Raw genomic sequence first — 18,568 nt, forward strand, 5'->3', positions numbered from 1 at the left:
TTTTTTAGTTAAATAATATTTAAAATGATATAATAACATGAAAATAATATATTCCACAACAGATTATTTAATAATTTTAAATAAATGCATAAAACAACAGAAACATAAATAATTAAAATAAAAATAACATAAAATAAGTAATTTAATAATCTAGAAAATCCGTTTCGGATCCGCTAAGGTCGGTAAAATATTGGCCAAACGGAAAAGTCTGAGAAAGAGCTTGTTGAGCGTGAATTTGATGCACCAATTGAACTTGGAAGAGAAGCTCCACTTCCGGATATCAAAATTGCAGAAGATGAAAATATCCGATTTCAAAAATTCTTGCTCGATTTAGGAATATCAAAGATAAAAAAGATCATTTTTCATTACGAAATGCATTAGTTGATTATTTGTGGGAAAAATATTCTAATGCTCATTGTTGAACCCACATATATGTTATTTTTTTTAATGATTTCTTATACTTTTTAATAATAAATATTTAATTCAAATAATTTATATTTTAATTATTTATCGTAAACATAAAATAGTTGGAGTTAATTGATAAATTTTTATAAGTATAAGATCTTATTTGCAATTATTAATAAAATAAAAATGAAATCATTTAAGAAATATTATTTTTGGAGTAAAAAATAGAGTAATACATTGGAGTAAAACCTTACTCTATGTTGGTGTTGCACCATTTTGGAGTAAAAAATAGGGTAATACATTGGAGATGCTCTAAGGGGTCGGATATATTTGTGAATTTACATAAATTATGTGAAATGAACCGTTCCTTTGTACACAATACTCGATACTAGTTGACGGTAGTATTGTATTCATGAATCCATATGAGAGGAAGATAATAAAATAGAATAGAGTTTCGACTTTAGACTAATAAAAGAGTGCGGAATAAGTCAAACTCACTACTAGTTGAGAAATCAATAGAACACAAAAGTCAAAGACAGACAGACCGAAGAAGCAACTCAAGTTGTTTCTCTCTTCTTCCCTCCAATCCAACGATCTGTGGCCATATAAAACTATTTTAAAATATTGACTTAAGGCGCAAGTTAGAGGTGCCTTTGTGGTGGTTGGTCTTTGTTTATAATAATTTCACTATATGTGGAAGACATTTTGGCTTACATTATTGATCTTCTCTGTCTATGGGGATTATTAATCCGAAGAACTCGGAGAAATAGATAGAGAGAGAAAGAAAAAACTGGTAAAAGGGAAACATTTGGATTCTTTCTTGTGTAGGGAGATTGGCCAAGCCCCTGGTAGATACAAACCTCGAGGTACATTCACTCATAAAACATTAGAGAAACACAGGGAATCTTGACACTGAGACTCTTGATCCCCATCCTGATAATAAGTTGATATTGACAGTCCAACCAAGTCGAAACGCTATATCTTTTCTTATTGACAACTTGTTCCACAGGACTACATATAAAAAGACCGGAGCCTATTACGTGTCCATGTACAAGGTTGACTAACTGTTTCAATTTGGAGATACATATAGAGAATTGGTCAGAGCACAAGTAATCTCGACATCCTCCTCTCTTGTCCAAGTTCTCAGGTAATTTTTTCTGTATCTCTCTTCACCTTCACTTGATCTTCTTCATTTTCTTATTTCCTTTTTTTTCCATTAAGAGTATCCCCAGCAGTGATAACAAATGGTGCTATGTGGACTATTCTCTCCTCTCATGAATTGCATCAAACCAAGTTCCAACAAGAACAATTCCCCGAGGTCCAAATACTCATCAGACCTCAAGTACTACACATCCTCTTGCCAACAAGACTCCGACCTCAAAACCTTTGATTCCTCCCTTCACAAGCGCACAAATAGTGTCATGAAGTTGCTCGCCGATCAGGCCAAGTCCCAGTCTATATCCCAAGGCTCACTCATGGAGGTCTACGAGTTTATGCTCGACCTAAACCGAGATGTAGTAAAGGAGATCATCGAAAGCAGAGAAGACGTCAGGAACAACAAAGACCTGACTTCTTTGGTCGATGTCTACTTCAAAAACACCTCCAAGACTTTAGACTTCTGCAACACCGTCCAGAACTGCGTCAAGATAGCAGAGAACAGCCGCCTCATCATCCGATACGCGGTGAAGCAGTTCGAGGCAGAATCCGAGGACGCAAACAAGAACAAGTACGCGAAAACCTTGGAGGAGCTGAATAAGTTTAAAGCCGTGGGAGATCCTTTCGACGGAGAGTTCTTGACTCAGTACGACTCGGTGTACGAGGAGCAGGTTCTGCTTCTGGATGAATTAGGTAAGCTGAGAGCAAAGCTCGATAAGAAACAGAGGAATCTAAAGACGTGGAGGAGACTGTCCAATGTGGTTTTCATAACTGCGTTCGTCTCCGTTCTTCTCTTATCGGTGGCTGCAGCTGCACTGAGCGCACCGATAGTGTTGACTGCGGTCGCCGCTGGACTGACCCCGTCGATCGAGGTTGTCGGAAAATGGAGTAACAAGATGTGGAAGAAGTACGAAAAGGCTGTCAAGAGACAGAGGGGGTTGGTCTCGACGGTGGAGACGGGGGTGAAAGTTAACAGAATAGCGACGGATAGCATAAAACTGGAAGTTGAAAATCTGAGAATAAGGTTGAAATTTATTCTGGAGACTGTTGATTTTGCGGTGGAGAGAGGAGAAGATGAGGAGGCGACGAGACTTGCGATGCAAGAAATCAAGAAGAAAGTAGAAGGGCTTACGGAGAAAATCAAGGAAGTAGGGCAACATACGGATAGGTTCAGCAAAGTCATTTCTTCGGAGAGACGTCTCGTCCTGCAGCACATCCTCAGCTTACCCGCCAACTCCCTCTCATAGAAAGGGTTCTTGCAAAAGATGTTATCATCAAAAGTTGTTGAGCAGGTTTTTCACTTGAAAGGGCTGGTTTAAATAATAAACATATGTGTATATAGTTATACATTAATCTTCTATCTTGTGCTGAACCAGTATGTTAACCCTCCATCAAAATCTGTATCTCCCTTCCTTCTAATGGTTGTCAGCCTATTCCTCATATTCTTCTCAATCATCTTAGTCAAATGCTCCACTGGTAAAGCTGCTTCACCATGTCTCCTTTGATTTCTTTCCCTCCATAAGCTATATACAGTTGATTGCATAGCATATCTGATAATGAATCTCTGTATCTTTCGCACCCCTGCCTCAGTACATATAGCCTTACCAGATTTACCCAGCTTACTGTAAAATCACTTCCCAATACTCCGGTCATCAGCTTCTCCCATACTTTTGTAGAGAAAGGGCATTCAAAAAATAGATGCTCCATAGACTTAATCAATTCACTTCGTAGATAAACTTCATGGTGTTATTCTTTTGCAATTTCCGGTGGAAAAAACGAGAGGAAGCATTGACACTATGGAAATAATCTACCTCTGGCAAGAGCAAAATCGATAGGCCAGATTAACGAGAAAAGGGGGACTGTTTTTCATAGACAAACTTGGGATTTGCAATCCCATGTAAGATCAGTTCAGGATAAAAAATATTCAAGTAATATCAAATTCGAAAATAGCAACGCTTGAAAGTTTATAACACTAAAATACTTAATAATAATGATAATCCAAAACTCATAAAATCGTAATCCGCATGGTATATATACTGTATACATAGCTATAAATATATATGTTCGGTTTAGATTGGGTTATGTTTTGGGTATCGGATTTTACCGAACTGAATCTGATATCCGATATCACAATATGAAACCCGATCGAATTATTTACAGGATCTAAAACCTGTATGATACCTTTATTTCGGGGGAGGTTTGAGCTTTTTTTTTGGTAATCATGTTAAATTTCATACCATTTTCCAGAATTTACATGTTGCTTAGCAACTTATTAAGCGATACAAACAAACACACACACAACCCAACATAGAAAGAAACAAAGAAAAGGAGCAAACGGATTCAAAGGAGTTTGAGTTTAGGTTTAGGTTTGGATTTCAGTTTTTATGCGCAAGCCTAACTATACATTTCGAGGCTCGTGGTCACACCTGACATAAATTTGAATTGACATTGCAACAAACTCAACAACCAAGTTGAAACGCATACATAATTTTTTTTTTTCAATTAACAAACATGTTCTGCAGGAAAACATATTAAAGAAAAAAAAATGAATCCATGTACAAGGTTGACTAACTGTTGAGTTTGGGAAAAAAAAATATATATTATATGATTGGTCAGGGCACAAGACATCCTCCTCTCTTCTCCAAGTTTTCAAGTAATTTTCTCTGCCTCTCTCTTCACCTTATTACCTTCTAAGCTTTTAAATATTTTGTTATTTTGTTTCTGTTTCCGTTGTATGCAAAACTCTGTCCTAAGTAATTTAACATTTTACCAAAAAAAAAAAAACTCTGTCCTAAGTATCTGTCTTTTTTTTTTTCCAATCAGATTATCCCCAACCAGCAGTAGTAAATATCAAATGATGTTCTGTGGAGTCTTGTCTCCTCTCATGAATTGCATCAAACCAAGTTCTAACAAGAACACTTCCCCGGTCCGAACAGATATGCGGTCCAGATACTCATCAGACCTCAAATATTACACATCAGCTTGTCAACAAGACTCTGACCTCAAGACCTTTGATTCTTCGCTTCACCAGCGTACAACCAGTGTCATGAAGTCGCTCGCTGATCAGGCGGCCAAGTCTCAATCAATATCCCAAGGCACACTCATGGAGGTCTACGAGTTTCTACTTGATCTAAACCGAGATATAGTAAGAGACATCATCGAAAGCAGAGAACATGTCAGGAAGAACAAAGATTTGACTTCTTTGGTTGATGTCTACTTCAAAAGTACTTCCAAGATCATAGATTTCTGCAACACCGTCGATAACTAGCCAGCTTATCATCCGATACGCAGTGAAGCAGTTCGAAGAATCTGTGTACACGGATAATAAGAAGAACAAGTACGCAAAAACATTGGAGGAGCTGAATAAGTTTAAAGCCATGGGAGATCCTTTTGACGGAGAGTTCTTGACTCAGTACGAGTCAGTGTACGAGGAGCAGCTTCTGCTTCTTGAGTAATTGGGTAAGCTGAAAGCAAAGCTCGACAAGAAACAGAGGAATGTAAAGATATGGAGGAGACTGTCCAATGTGGTTTTATCGGTGGAGACTGGAGCGAGAGTTAACAAAATAGCTACGGAAAAAATACGAGTCCAAGTTGATAAACTGAGAATTAGTATCTCGTCTGTTCTGGAGACTGTTGAGTTTGCTGTGGAGAGAAGAAGATGAGGTGGCGTCGATACTTGCGATGCAAGAAATCAAGAAGATAGTAGATGGTCTTACGGATAAAATCAAGGAAGTTGGTCAACATGCAGCTATGTGTAGCGGACTCATTGCTTTGGGGAGACTTGTTTTTCTGAAGCACATCCGCAGCTTACCCTCCAACTCCGTCTCCTAGAACGGGAACTTGCAACAAAAAGAAAGTAAAAAAGTCATTAAAGACATTAACGTTGTTCATTGACCTGTTCAATCCGGATTTCGGTCCGGTTTTGGTTCAATTTTTCCGGTTTATAAAAATTAGCTATTATATGTTGATACCATATCTAATTTGGTTTAGTTCGGTTTATATACTAACGGTTTTCAGTTTATTCGGTTTTATACCAAAAACATAACTATATTTTTTTATAACAAATCTTAGTTTATATGATTTAAAATCAAATTTATTAAAACATAAATTATATATTCCTTACTCTAACTTTTAAATATAACACAAATTATTATATACAGTAATTATATGAAAATAGTAATATCATAATATTATTATATACAATAATTATATATTGCACAAATATTTATCATTAAAAAGGTATTTTTTATTTCATTTAATGAAAGTGAGAAAAGTAAAATAACCTTTTAAACTTAAAACAAAATAAAAAATTATTAAAATCAATTTTTTTAATTATGAATATCATATTAATAGAATAAGGTATTTATATGTTATTAATTTTATTCTGAAATTTATATATAAATATACCAATATATTTTAATTAATCAGTTTATGACTATATTCAGTTGAATCGGTTAATATATCGAACCATATCCATGTACTGTATTTTCTTAAAAGTAACATTCATTCGGTTTATTCGGTACTATTAAATCCCAACCACTTTCTTTATTTCGGTTTGATTCGATTTCAATTAATTCGTTTTTATAAGAATGGACACCCCTTGTTTACTAAAGACTATGTGTTTAAGTTGGGGTTTTTATGCACATATAGGTTCCCCATTTGAAATGACTGATTTAAAATATATATATATATATGTGTGTTTGTTGCATTTTCTTAAATTTTAAACTGATGTTGTACCAAGAAACTTTCAATTCAAGTAGATTAATTATCCATCGAATAAACTGCACCATCATGCTTTTTAGTCGCTTTTATTTTATAGATAAGATACTGGTGTCATGTGTGTTTACAAACATGGCAATCAGTAAAATATAAGTTTCTAGAAAGAAAAAAGGATAAATATATTTTACCTTCTTGTGAAGAGAATCTTTACTTGGTTACTTGGAAAGTATTGGTATGAATTAACGGTCAAGGAAAGGGGAGTGGGATGATGAACAAAAAAAAGAAACAAGTAAATAGGCTTCTTCGTTCAACTGGGGAAGGTAGCTTCGTAAAAAGAAACGAATCCAACTTTCTTCTATTTTTTATTATTATTATTAGTATTTATTTACAAAAGAAAAAGACGGACGCCACAAGAAATTAAACAGTTTGGGGCCTCTCGTGAGTGTTTGGTAAACAAACCCTCCTTAGATATCAACTCCCCAGCACACTCTCATGCACACACACTCATCGATTCCAAACTCTCCTCTTGCGTTTACGTGGCGACTCGTTTACGTGTGTCCTCATACATTTATTATTTACTCAACTGCTCTTCGTTTCCCACCTTTCCCGTGTTGTCTTCTTTTTTTGGTTTATATATTGAGATTCTCCGAAACGCAGGTCAAACTGTCCTGAAACTTATTAATTCTACGTCAGTTTTACGTTAATATATTTTTTTTGTGCAACTTAAGTTAATATTAAATACTCCCTCCGTTTCATATTGTAAGTAGTTTTAGGGAAAATTTTTTGTTTCAAAATGTAAGTAGTTTTCATATTTCTAGGTAACTTTTACATTTATTAAATATAGTGTGACCAATCAAATTAAATAAACTTATTTTTGATTGGTTAAGTTATATCTAACCTATTTAATATACAATACTTTTTAAAACATAATAATTTTCTTAATCTTTGTGCTTTTAGCCAAAACTACTTACATTATAAAACGGAGGGAGTAAGATATTTATCCCTTGTTCCTAATTTTCAGGGCCGGCTCAACATTCTTAGGGGTTTTAGGGCAAAAAAAAAAAATTACCCTCTAAATTTTATATACAGATAATATTTAAAATATATTTAAAATTTAATATGTAATATTTGTATATATTTGTAATGAAAATAAAACTGTATACATATCAAATAATTTTAGTAATTCCTAAAGCATATTCTTATAGAGATCTAATTATGAAACTACAATATATACGTATATATATTACATTCGCAATCTCTGCCTTATTAAAGATGCATATAGCATTGTGGTTTTCTTTTTGTAACGCTGGTGACAACTGCATATTCTCGAAACAACACATTAGGATTCGGTGTCTCGTGTTCAAGTAATTGAATATTTCCGATTGGTTTAATATTTGGAAAAATAACTCTAATCAATAATATATAAACCTAAATGACAAAAAATACAGAAATGATGCATGCACTTATCTAAATCTACGTGTTATATATGTGGAACACCGCATTTTAGAAGCTAACACACTTTTTAAATCATAAACTCGTTTAAGTATAATGACGATTTCATATAATCAAAAGGGTATTTTTTAGTCAGCTAGCTATTTTAGTAAATTTAATTCCTAAAATCATATTTCCTCTGTTTTCAAAAAGAAAGATTTTTTAGAGTATTCATGTATATTAAAAAAACAATTAACTTTTTATAACTGAAATTATTATTTATTTTACTATACATTTTTCAATAAATATTAATCAATAGTATTCAATCAATTTAAATATTTTCAATAAATATTTTTTAAAAATATATAATTTTTCAATATTAACTATTAAAAATATTTTAGAATTTTAGAAAATTTATCATTTTGGAATAAAAAAATAAATCTAAAAAATCTTAGTTTCAGTAAGTTAAGTAGTAATAAACAAAAATAGAAACAGAGTGGACAAAGATGACCGGCCTCGAAGACTTCGCGTGTTATCAAGATTTTTTCCAAAGATTGGACGGCAATGCGTGGCGAGTCGCTTATGACGTCGAAATCTTAGCTTTCCACGTGTACGATCATCATCTGCATTAGCTTACCCATATATAATGTTAATTCCCGTGACATGACTATCTAATTTTAATTTAATCATGCTCTGATTGTATCATTAGAGAATTTTCTCAATTTAATTACACAAACTCTACAAAAGCGTGCATTTTTTAAAAAAATTATTCATCTAGAAATTTTAAATTGAAGTACAATATAAAAATCACATTATCATTACATGTTTTAAAAATGGGCATAAAATTCCTCATTCGTCAATGATTAATAGTCTTTTTTACCATTCGTCAAAGATTTTTAGTCTTTATATAATTCATCAATAACATCATTCCACTAATAAATATTTGATGGTTCTATCTATTCGTTTTGTTTTTGTCAACTATCCATATGTTATTAGCCTAATTATTTAAAATTTAAAATAGAGTATAGAGTTAGCTGTATCATAACTAACGTTTAAAATAGTTTAATAAGATGAGTAATGGATAACGCCTATGTGTGTAATTGTCGTGTTAAAATATCGGTGATAATATGCTGTTTCTTGGGAGCTTCTCCTTTATTTGCGTCTCGTTGCTCTCTGAACCTAACGCCAATACTATAAAAGGCACTTCAAAGTCTTCACTTTTAATATCGGACCAAATATTACAAAGCGTGTTCTCTGTTCTGTCTCTCCTTCCTAAAAGCAAACATATTCTTTTTCATTTATTTTTCTAACATAGCTTTAGAGATCGACGATGGCGTCGTCGAAGAAAACACTAGTTAGAAATCTCTTCAACATTTCCAAAACGTATTCCCGGATATCGGGTCTTACCCGAATGCGTCCTCCGACCAAACCCGGCATTGCTCCAGACGCCGGAGATTCTGGAATCCGCCGGCGATTTCTCCACAAGAGGGCATTTTTCTCGCCGGAGATAGTTCCAAGAGGAGGCAATCTGATGGATAAACTCAAGGAGATGAGTTTGTCGAACAATCGGCTTCGCCTTGACGAGATGTTACCGCCTCCGACGATGCCGGAGAAGACTTCTCCGGCGAATTTCCCCGCGGTTACGGTGGAAGACGTGAAGAAGCTTATGAGAGCAGCGGAGATGGAGATGGTGAAATCGAGGCTGAGAGACATCGGAAAAAACTGGGTTCCCTATTCGGAGTTTGTTCGGGTTTGCGGAGAAAACAATTCGGATCCTGAACATGGTAACCGGGTCGCGAATATGCTTGACAAAGCCGGAAACGTCATCGTTTTGGGAAATTTCGTCTGCCTTAAACCGGAAGAGGTAATTATTTTTTGTTACATGCATTGCATTACACAGATTTACAAGGGAAATTGTTTAATAAAAAATCTAACGTTTGTTTCTTAATTTAATTACAGCTAACAAAAGCCGTGGCTGGTCTAATTCCGACACACGAACCCACTCGCAACGCCGCGACAAGACAGGAGTTCGAACAACTCGAGATAATAAAATCAGATATCGACAAAAGAGCCGATGATCTGGTACGGCGAGAATTACAGGCCGGATTGGGCCTTGTTATAGCCCAAACGATTGGATTTTTTAGACTGACGTTTTGGGAGCTGTCGTGGGACGTGATGGAGCCCATATGTTTCTTCGTAACTTCGACGTATTTCATGGCTGGTTACGCCTTCTTCCTCCGTACCGCCAAGGAACCTTCCTTCGAAGGCTTCTACAAGAGCCGGTTCGAGACCAAGCAGAAACGTTTGATTAAAATGCTTAACTTCGATATCGACCGGTTTACCAAGCTACAGAAGATACACCGTCCAGATTTGACTAATTCAGCTGGTCGTTGTTGATCCTAATCCTTTTTTTGTTCTCTTCTAATTCGGATGCTAATTAAATGTATAGACCTCTAAAATTTTCGTAGAATAAAATCAAATATTAGATGCACGTCTTGTTCTTTTTTGCTTAACTAATTTGAATAGAAGTAGAACATCACTGGACCAATAGAACTAAAACGCTTTCAGCTGCCAAGAGAAAACAAAGTTAACTAGGAGTTTTCAAAATACAATCGCGGTAGAGATTGTAGACTCTAGCGATGTCTCTTGAACTAAAATTCCACACATGACCCTTCAACGTCAAACGCAAAACGCTACTACTATTCCCTTCCTCGTCGCAGTAGCTGCTTTCTTCAACCGCAGCCGCTTCTTTGCGCTTCTCTTCTCTCCACAGACTCCTCACAAGCAGCTCTTTCGTCTCCCTGTCAGGGATCAGATTCATGTCCTTCATGTCTTGGAACACTCTGAAAGCAAGCACTGATCTCTCGCACCTGCAATAAGCTTGGACAAGAAGCTTTAACATGTAAGGATCCGGCTCCAGACCGATCTGTCTCACCATCGAGAAAAGCCTCTGCACCGTCTGAATCTCTCCCTGCAGTGCGAAGTAATACATTAAACCCGAAAACGTCTGGATATCGGGAGACACTCCGGTCGAAACCATCTCTTCCAGCATCTCCAGAGCTTCTGCGTTTCTCTTGCACTTGGTCAACGTTCTCAAGAGCGATGAGTACAACAGCATGAGGTTGAAACCCGAAACAGAACCGCAGAGTGTTGTTCTGTCGTGGCGGAAGACCTTGATGGCTGCTTCTGGTTTCTTCGAAACTCCGTAGAGATCAATGATCAGCCTGATGGTGCTGAACGGTAGTTTAATCCCTTCTACTCTCACTTTTGAGATGAGCTTATCAACCAGCTCAACCTCCCCGTTGCGTGCTAACATAGCCATCATCCTCTCAATCGTGTAGGCGTCGTGGGTGAACCCAGGCTGAACCGCCACCCAGCAGAAGAAACTCCATGCCGTTTCAGAGGATCTAAAGTTCCTCAGCATCTTGCAGACCAAAAGATTCGTCCAGACGAAGTTAGCTTCTTCCAAAGCAGTAACAGTATCAGACCCCCACTTCTTTAACGAATTAGCTAAAGCTTTTGGATCCAGCCACGGCTTCAACTTCACCTGAGCATCATCACGCTCGGGCTCTTCTTCTTCGCTTTCGTTTGGATCGTCCATAGAATACATAGAAACGTCCTTGACTCTCTCATCAGGCAACATCTCCCTCAAGAACTCTCCAGTTTCTTCCTCGAACCCAGCCTCTCTCATACGTTTCAGAGGCTCAAACAAGCGTCTGCTCGGGAACTTCCCATCGGCTTTCATCTCAGCGAGCAGAGTCTTGACTTGAACAAACCTCTGAGCATCAACAAAGGCTTCGACCAGAACAGAGTAATGCTTCAGAGTCCTCGTGATCCTCATCGAAGGCAACGTCTCGAAAACCTCCATGGCAGCATCAAGATTCCCTGATTTCACCAAATGCTCAATCATAATCGTGAACGTTCTCGAATTCGGGATCCCTCCGTTGTTAATCATATGATCAAACGTCTGCACAGCGTCAGCGTCTTTACCTAAGCTCACGTAAACTTGCATCACAATGTTACAAGACTCGGTGCAGCATCCTTTCCCCTCTCCTGAGGATATATACTCGTCCCAGGTGTTGAGAACGGAGTCGAAATCACTGGCGGTTGCGTACAAGTTCATGAGGTTCATAAAGCTGAACTGAACACGGCCGAATTTGCCAGCGTGGACCAGTCCGATAAGAGACTTGAGCTGTGAAGAGCGGTGGAACTTTGCGAGAACGGTGGCGAAGGCGTGGAGCGTCTCAGCTTCGTATGAAAGTTGAGGTTTAATCTTCTTGAGGGACTTGAAGATGGACCAAGCGGAGGAGAGGGAAGGAGAGGAGCGTAAGGCGTTCTTGACGACGAAGGAATCGAGGAGACGGTGGTTTAGGAGAGTGGTTAGGTCGGTCTCTTGGACGGGTGGGGAGCGGAGGGTGAGACGGATGGAGTCGATGAGGGTAGCTCGGGAAAGGTAGTGCTGGAGTTTGTTTGGGAATGGATCACGGGAGAAGGATCGAACTTGCCGTGTAATAACGGAGTGGAGTGGCTTAACAGAGTTGGAGAAGGTCAGAGAAAACATCTCCAGTCACAATGAAAAAGCCTACGGAGAAACTAGTGGTTGGGATAAATTGTCGAACACCTGGTGTGCATTCGATAGCTGAGCAAGACTGTTACCAAGCGCCAGAGAAACTATTTAAAACTAGGGAAATGACGAAAAATGAGAAGCATTTCCTTTAGTTTTAAATCAACCGCAAGAATTGAATCCGAGGAGGATACAACTGCTAAAGAGAGAAAAAAAAAAAAAAACTGTTTGCACACTCACACAAGGCACACTCACACAAGCTTTATTGCAAAAAAACAAAAAGCCATGATTAAAAACAAAATGGCTGATACAAAACTTTGAAGCTGGGGTCATCTTCTTCAGCCCCGGCGAAGAATCTCTTTGAGGGTATCCTTGAGGCTGGAATTTGTCACCATATGGTTAACTTTCCTGAACCCATCACCATAAGCTGCTGATTCATCTGTCTCTATCTGATTCTTGCAAAACTCCACCAGCTTCTTCTCGAACTCTGACCACTCCCCTTTCTTTCCCGCACTTGCTTCACTAGGAGTCCGGGACGAAGAAGAAGAAGATTCTGCTGCTGCTGGTGCTGGTGCTGCTGATGAAGCTGCAGCATCAATAGTGGCGTATGTCTGAGTCTCCAACCACATGTGGCCTAGCACTTGGCATATTCCTTCTTCCATAACGTTGTTCAGATTCCTACATCCTGTAACCAATACCAAAACACACACACTTGAGAGAATTCTACTAGGTGTTTTTTTTATCCAGTACGTACCGTTGAGTCTAAGATAAGCATGCATCATCTCGTGCGCCAAGATATATCCTGTTAGCAACCTGTGTTAATTTTGCAAGACAGCTTTCATTTAGTCTTTATCAGCACAGAGGAAAGTAACCTCAGAGAGTAAAAGTATACCTAGGAAGTCCATATAAGATGAGAATTGCAGTCACGGGGCATCCACTCACAACCTTCTGAGATTCCGTGGTCTTCCCTATTAGCTGCTTGTTCGGCCCCATCTTTGGCCCTTTTGACACCTTTTTATATATGTGTGTGGAACAGAGATTATTAAATAACCCATGAATGCCCAAAACCTTGTGTAAAAGCGTTAAGTACTTACACTTGTGACAATCTGCTCTTCAGACAGGCAAATACCTCGGGTTACCACACCATCCTCCTGATTGTCCTGCTTGTGTTGGAAACTTTATGAGTAAAAAGAGAAAGCGAGAGAGAGATATATAAGACTTTTTTTTTTGTACTCACGATCTTCTCTTCCTCCTCAGCTTTATTCAGTGCTTGTTTCTCCACCAAAAGAAAAGGAAATTCTCTCTCGATTTTCATGTTTAATCCTTCGAAGAATTCACGGATTTCAAAGTGCAGAGGCTGGACTTCGTAAGTATCCATAACCGCTGAGTCCATACATTGTAGACACAGCCTCCTACCATCATCAAGCTCTACAAAGTCCGTTCCCTTAGGCTGCCAAGAAAAAAAAAAGAAACATAACAAACTCAGACCAGTGGGATTGTACTTTCCTTTTTATTCCCTTCTCTACCTGTGTTTTGAAAGGTAAACTCACCTCTAACCTCTCGCAACTGAAACACTTGTGAGTTCCATCAGAATCATGATCAGGGCAGTAGTTCTCCTTCCAAAAAGGATGTTTATTGAACATTCTGATCTGTAAGAATAAAAATTACATTTACATTATTAAATCATCCTCCTCCTGAAAATTACCAACAGGGGAATTTATATACCTTCACTTTCTCTTGGCAGACATAACAGTACCGGCGATAGCAGTTTTTGTGAAACTTGCCTCTTAAGTTTGAAACCTGAGGAATTATATATATCAATTATTTTGATTTTGCAACAAAGTAAAGAAGGGAGGTTATTCGTACATGGGTTTCAACTTCGTGGATAGTAATTGGATTATGGCAAGCACCACATATTAAACATTCAGGATGCCAAAGAACACCCAACACATCCACAGACCTTTCCTGTTCAATCTCACAGTAACAACCACCACACCTGCTTCAAGCACACATTCTTAAACAGGTCAAGACTAAGTCCAGATCAAGAATGCAAGAAAACTAGCAATATACGCTTACCTAGGAGGAGGAGCAGGATTCGCCTCTAGGAGCTGTCCAACATCTTCCACCTCATCTTCGGGTTGAGTTAGTAGACCCTTCCCCTTCAAACTCTCCCAAATAATCCGCTGCTCGTCTTCATCCATCGGAGCTCTAGAGGAGGAAATGTTGCTGTCTTCTTCAGGAGACTCTACCATGTTTAGACTCTCCTGAACAATCACAGCTAGTTGTTCATCCTTCTTCACTTGTTCATCTTCAATTTGCTTTCCTTTGCCTTTCTCCTTAGCAAGCTGCTCTTGTACATCAAACGCAGCTCTGCGAGAAATACTTTTATGTTCTTCATTAGGAGGAGGAGGAGGAGGCTCAACCATGTTCAGACTCTCCTGGAGAATCAGAGCAAGCTCTTCATCCTTCTTCACTTGTTCACCTTCACTTTTCTTTCCTTTGCCTTTCTCTTTTGAACTCTTCTTAACATCCAACGCAGCTCTACGAGGAATACTCTTACGTTCTTCAATACGAGGACGAGGAGGAGGCTCTACCATGTTCAGACTCTCCTGAAGAACCAGAGCAAGTTCCTCATCCTTCTTCACTTGTTCATCTTCAAGTATCTTTTCTTTACCTTTCACTTTTAAACTCCTCCCAACGGTCTTGGGAAACTGCTCACCTTCATTGCCCAACACAGAGTTATCATGCAGCCCCGCACTCTCCTTGTATGGCATCTCACTCAAGAGGTTTTGGAGATCTTGCGCTACCTGTTCATCACTCTTCACTTGTTCTTCAAACTGTTTGCTTTTGCGTTTCTCCTTGAAACTCTTCACGGTATTAGCAAGCTCGTCCAACACAGCGTTATCATGACTTTCCTCAAATGCTCTCTTGTTGAAGCGGTTCTGAAGATCTTGCGCTACCAGTTCATCCTTTTTCACTTGCTCTTCAAGCTGTTTGCTTCTGCGCTTCTCCTTTGAGCTCTTAACGGTTTTGGCAAGCTGCTCATCTTTGTCGTCCAACACATGCAGCAGCCCTGGACTTTCCTCATATGCCATTTTGTTGAAGCGGTTTTGAAGATCTTGTGCTACCTGTTCATCATTCTTCACTTGCTCTTCAAACTGTTTTAATTTGCCTTTATCTTGAAAACTCTCCACAGCAATCTTAGCAGGCTGCTCATCTTTCTCGTCTTCCAATGCAGAGTCATTATCCAGCTCCCTTTCTGTTTCATCATATTGAAAAGCACGGGCTATTTGTGCATCCTTCTCTAACTCTCCGGCACGCCTTTTCTCCTCTTGTTGTTTTTGGAGAAGAGAAGATTCTTGAAGGGCGAAAGCAAGCTGTTTAGCTTCTTGAATGTCAGCTTCTTCCCGTGAAACATCCAAGGCAAGATCAATTTCTGCTTCAAAAGGATCCTAAACGGAAGCAAAAAAAGATAAGATTTAAAAAATTGGAAGCAAAAAAGGAACTTTGGCTGAGAGGAAAGCAGCAATATAACCTCAGAAGTAGAGGGTTTGAGGCAAGAGAGGCACCACATCTTCTTCCTCTTCTGGATCCCACTTTTTCACCGATTTGGGCAGCCTTTCCCCCTGCGAGGAATCAACCATTTTTTTTTATCATCACTGAGACCCCAATGATCGAAAGAAGATCAAAGATTCACTAGTCCAACTCAATTTACGTCAAACATGCTTTAGGAAACAAATCAGCAATCAGCTTGGTGAATTAGGACATGAACATTATGATCAAAAATACAGAACAATAAACACACACAGCCACGCAACTAGGTAACGAGACAGAATCTATGCCTAGTGGTAACTAAGAATGTGTGAAACGATGTAACAGAAGATGATCAAAAAGAATCGGACAAACCCGAGATTTGCCAGGAGAAAGGAGCTTGAGCTTGAGCTGGAAGTGGAATGCAGAGACAAACAAAAAAAAAAGTTCACATGAGTTTTTTTTGCTAGAATTCCCAAAAATTTTGAGGTCGACGCGTAGGTGAAAGACTCCAACGACCCATTTAAAGAGATTTGAAACTTTTTTATACTTGGGGAGAATCTTTTTTAAAGGCCGTCAAACTTTAATCAGGAACGAACAACTCGGATGAAAATGAATAGCAAGTCAATACTTACCCAGAGCACAGACCAGACCACTCGAGAGTGAGATGGTTTATTGCTAACCCGGAAGAATATTCCCAAAGACATGGCTTTTGGGTTTCGTTTACAGCCCAAATTTTTTTAAAAAAGCTCTTTCCTTTCCTTTTCTTCATGTGGACTGGAAACAGCGACCGATCTTCCCTTAACAAAAATACACCCACCCACCCTTCTCTCTCTCTCTCTCTCGATGCGTTGAATAGGTCCATGAGGAAAGTTAAAAGTTTAAAACGAGTCGGTTTGACGAGAAGAAAGAGAAAACTTTTGTGGTCCAAACCTTCCAGCTGTTTTGTACACACGTGGCGTAACCACATTCCTCTTTGACTTTTTTATATTCCAGACGATTCAATCACGGGGGTTTCCCTCCCTCTTGAAACGTCGCCGTTTTCTAGCTTCCAATAAAACAAATAAAAACTAGCTCACGAATATAAATCAAGCAAGAGCGAGAGCAAGATGATAAGATTGTTTTTAACTCAAAACAAACAAAACAAAAAAAGTTAACATCCAATCGCAAGCCCAACGCTGTTATTATTTACAATTTACATTATACAAAACAATATAGGGCAATTGTCAATAATAGCACGTTTTGAAGTTTATGTCTCAAAAATAGCATTAGAAGGAGAAAGTCACAAAAATGACATTCATTAAAGGGTAAAATATCCATAATACCCTTGGTTTAAAATTAAATAAGCAAACAAAAATAAATAAAAATAAATAAAATAAAAATAAAAATAAATGAAAAAAAGAATTTTTTTTTTATAGTTTCAGATTATATGTTTTCAGATTCGAAATTTTTATAATTTTTTTTTTCAATTTTTTTTTTTCAAATTTTTTTTTTATTTTTTTTCAAATTTTCTTTTTATAATTTAAAAATACTTTTTGAAACTGTTTTTAAAATTTTTATTTTTTATTTTAGAATTTATTTTTTATAAAATTTTAAACCCTAATTCCAAAACCCCACCCCTTAACTCTAAACCCTAAGGTTTGGATTAATTAACCCAAGGGGTATAAGTGTATATTACCTCTTTAATGAAACCTATTTTTGTGACTTTTAGCTTTGAGTGCTACTTTGGAAACAAAAACTTGGTTTAGTGCTATTCTAGTCTTTTTCTCAACAAATATATCGATGCCAATAAAATTTATATATACATTTTGACGATCAAACCAAAGTTTTTAATCCGATAAGGATACTAAACCAGACAACTTCCCGGATTATCACATTTATATTTTGACGATCAAAAACCAAAGTTTTTAATCCGATATAAACTGTGGATCAATAAATTAATTAGTTTTATTTATGTATATGGTAATATATTAGCTATTGAAAAACATCAGAGATATTTTGTGTTTCCAAACATTCAAAAATACTTAACTTTAGTTTTTTGTTTTCATTTTTATTTGACATATAAAATATCAAATTACAAATTAGACTTTTTAACTATTTTTGTAACAATTTAAGAATTATGACATAATAAGAATATCAAAACTTAAAATTCATATGTACTTAAATATGAATAATAAAATAAACTTTAAATCTAAATTAAACCAAAAGTAAAACATCAAACCGTAACAGATTGTAAATAAGAAAATAAACTAATATCAAATCACATTAACTAATTTTAGTTATTTCTCCCATTGTTTACTCATTTTCTTCGGGTAGCATAGTAAAATCTTCATAAAAATCTAAAAATCACATATAAATAATTTATTCGGTATTATATATGATAAAAATCAGAAAATTTTAAAATTTTAAAAAAGATTACCAACAAAATTTCCTGGGGTTTATCACTTCATCATCTTTGGCCTCTGTGATATTCTTCAGCAAGAACATTTTCTAAGTCATTTTAATCAAAAAAAGCGAAAGAGATACAAACTCGACAACAAAAGAAAACAATAGTAAAACTGAAAATCTAACCTTTTAACTAGAACTAAAATCTGACTGGCGTTAATACGCGGAATTATTTGTTATAAAATTATGTTAGAAGTGTTTACCATTTTATTAGATTAAAAATGAGTTCGATTTAGAATGTGTGACTTGTAGTTCAGTTACTTATTTTTAATTTAATTAGTAAATATTATTTGTTTCTTATATAAATATTAGGATGAT

General features: G+C 37.0%; 4 protein-coding genes and 1 pseudogene across 6 annotated transcripts; 3 read left to right on the forward strand and 2 right to left on the reverse strand.

The window, feature by feature from the left end:
* Positions 1–545: 545 nt before the first annotated feature.
* On the forward strand, positions 546–3,012 carry LOC106358499 (UPF0496 protein At5g66670-like). Its single transcript, XM_013798316.3, has one exon. The coding sequence runs from the start codon at positions 1,650–1,652 to the stop codon at positions 2,805–2,807; it is 1,158 nt and encodes a 385-aa protein (XP_013653770.1). The 5' UTR covers positions 546–1,649; the 3' UTR covers positions 2,808–3,012.
* Positions 3,013–3,289: 277 nt separating this feature from the next.
* Positions 3,290–5,605, forward strand: LOC106358501 (annotated as a pseudogene).
* Positions 5,606–8,919: 3,314 nt separating this feature from the next.
* On the forward strand, positions 8,920–10,201 carry LOC106358500 (calcium uniporter protein 3, mitochondrial). Its single transcript, XM_013798317.3, has 2 exons — positions 8,920–9,574; positions 9,670–10,201. The coding sequence occupies exons 1-2, from the start codon at positions 9,041–9,043 to the stop codon at positions 10,105–10,107; spliced, it is 972 nt and encodes a 323-aa protein (XP_013653771.1). The 5' UTR covers positions 8,920–9,040; the 3' UTR covers positions 10,108–10,201.
* On the reverse strand, positions 10,170–12,283 carry LOC106358495 (pentatricopeptide repeat-containing protein At5g66631-like). The gene has a single exon (XM_013798313.3). The coding sequence runs from the start codon at positions 12,269–12,271 to the stop codon at positions 10,298–10,300; it is 1,974 nt and encodes a 657-aa protein (XP_013653767.2). The 5' UTR covers positions 12,272–12,283; the 3' UTR covers positions 10,170–10,297.
* A 125-nt stretch (positions 12,284–12,408) lies between these two features.
* On the reverse strand, positions 12,409–16,660 carry LOC106358494 (protein DA1-related 6). Of its 3 annotated transcripts, XM_013798312.3 has the most exons (12): positions 16,441–16,660; positions 16,181–16,216; positions 15,810–15,900; positions 14,351–15,726; positions 14,141–14,270; positions 14,000–14,074; positions 13,825–13,923; positions 13,512–13,724; positions 13,369–13,434; positions 13,167–13,285; positions 13,029–13,087; positions 12,409–12,959 (listed from the first exon to the last, which is right to left on the reverse strand). In XM_013798312.3, the coding sequence occupies exons 3-12, from the start codon at positions 15,846–15,848 to the stop codon at positions 12,613–12,615; spliced, it is 2,523 nt and encodes an 840-aa protein (XP_013653766.1). In that variant the 5' UTR covers positions 15,849–15,900; positions 16,181–16,216; positions 16,441–16,660; the 3' UTR covers positions 12,409–12,612. The 3 variants fall into 3 exon arrangements, with proteins under 3 accessions (XP_013653766.1, XP_048592796.1, XP_013653765.1); XM_048736839.1 differs by lacking the exon at positions 16,181–16,216 and having other exon boundaries at positions 16,441–16,652; XM_013798311.3 differs by having other exon boundaries at positions 16,181–16,449.
* Between the last annotated feature and the right edge of the window lie 1,908 nt (positions 16,661–18,568).

Source organism: Brassica napus, chromosome A7 (genome assembly GCF_020379485.1).
Source record: "Brassica napus cultivar Da-Ae chromosome A7, Da-Ae, whole genome shotgun sequence".
In the NCBI taxonomy this organism is placed as follows: domain Eukaryota; kingdom Viridiplantae; phylum Streptophyta; class Magnoliopsida; order Brassicales; family Brassicaceae; genus Brassica; species Brassica napus.